Source organism: Rhinopithecus bieti, unplaced genomic scaffold (assembly GCF_001698545.2).
Source record: "Rhinopithecus bieti isolate Rb0 unplaced genomic scaffold, ASM169854v2 scaffold_22, whole genome shotgun sequence".
NCBI lineage: Eukaryota > Metazoa > Chordata > Mammalia > Primates > Cercopithecidae > Rhinopithecus > Rhinopithecus bieti.
The window spans coordinates 1437757-1438800 of record NW_016803136.1 but is presented as its reverse complement, the minus strand read 5'-3'; the positions used below and the strand labels follow the sequence as shown (position 1 = coordinate 1438800).

Sequence of the window (1044 nt, the reverse complement as noted above, 5' to 3'; positions counted from 1 at the left end):
AAAAAAAAAAAAAAAAAAAAAAGAACCTGTTTTCACTCCAGGGAGCTTGAGCCAAATGGCCATCCAAGCCCGCTGTGGGGTAGCCTGAGCCCTCGAGAGGCCCCCAGCCAGCCCTGGCATTCCCAGTGGGGGACTCCGAATGGGCACCTGCCCCTCTGATCTTTGGGAATCCCTGTCTTGACCCTGAGGTCAGGGTTTCCTTCCCTCTTCACACAGAGAATGTCACCAACGGCACAGTGGGCAGCACAGCAGAGCCGGGGCACGAGGAGGTGAGCTGGATGAACAGCTGGCTCAGCTGCCAGGCCCAGGACGAGATGCTAAATTTGGCCTTCACCGTGGGCTCCTTTCTGCTTAGTGCCATCACCCTGCCCCTGGGTATCGTCATGGACAAGTATGGCCCGAGGAAGCTCAGGCTGCTGGGCAGGTCAGTGCGGGTCCCTTAGCGGGGCAGGGAGTGGGCAGGTGGACCCCCTGGGCTGAGTTCCCCATGGAAGGGTATCCTGGTCACACCTGCTATCAGGTATACTGTGGAGCTCCCTGAAGGCCCATCCAGAATGGAGTTCCTTCCCCATCCGCCACCGAATCAGCAGGTACTGTGGTCCTCGCCATGCTCCAGTACTCAGTAAGAAAAGCACCAGGCTCCAGGCCGCCCGGGGATCTGGAGTTGCTTGTCACTAAGAACATGGGTTTCTGATCCCTTTGTAGTTCATAAGCGTAATAATTGGGGTTTCACTCTCATGTGTGAGACATGCTTCCCTCAAACCTTCTTATGAGGCTGGCACAGTATTCATCTGATGAGAAAAAAAACACAAAACACTGGTTTCCACAGCCCGTTTGACCTTATGCCTCCACCAGAAAAAAGATTTTCAACACTTACCCCCAATATAATAAGCACATCAAATTATAAATATGTATATCTGTGCCTTTTTTTTTCTTTTTTTTCTTTTTTTTTTTTGAGACGGAGTCTCGCTCTGTCGCCCGGGCTGGAGTGCAGTGGCCGGATCTCAGCTCACTGCAAGCTCCGCCTCCCAGGTTTACACCATT

The 1044-nt window shown here is 52.7% G+C and overlaps 1 protein-coding gene across 1 annotated transcript in view; it reads left to right on the top strand.

Moving 5' to 3' along the window:
- SLC43A2 (solute carrier family 43 member 2) overlaps positions 1-1044 on the top strand; it is a 56242-nt gene that overhangs the window by 12771 nt on the left and 42427 nt on the right. Inside the window, 1 exon segment of the mRNA XM_017866257.1 lies at positions 217-424. Coding sequence (XP_017721746.1) covers positions 217-424 — 208 coding nt within the window.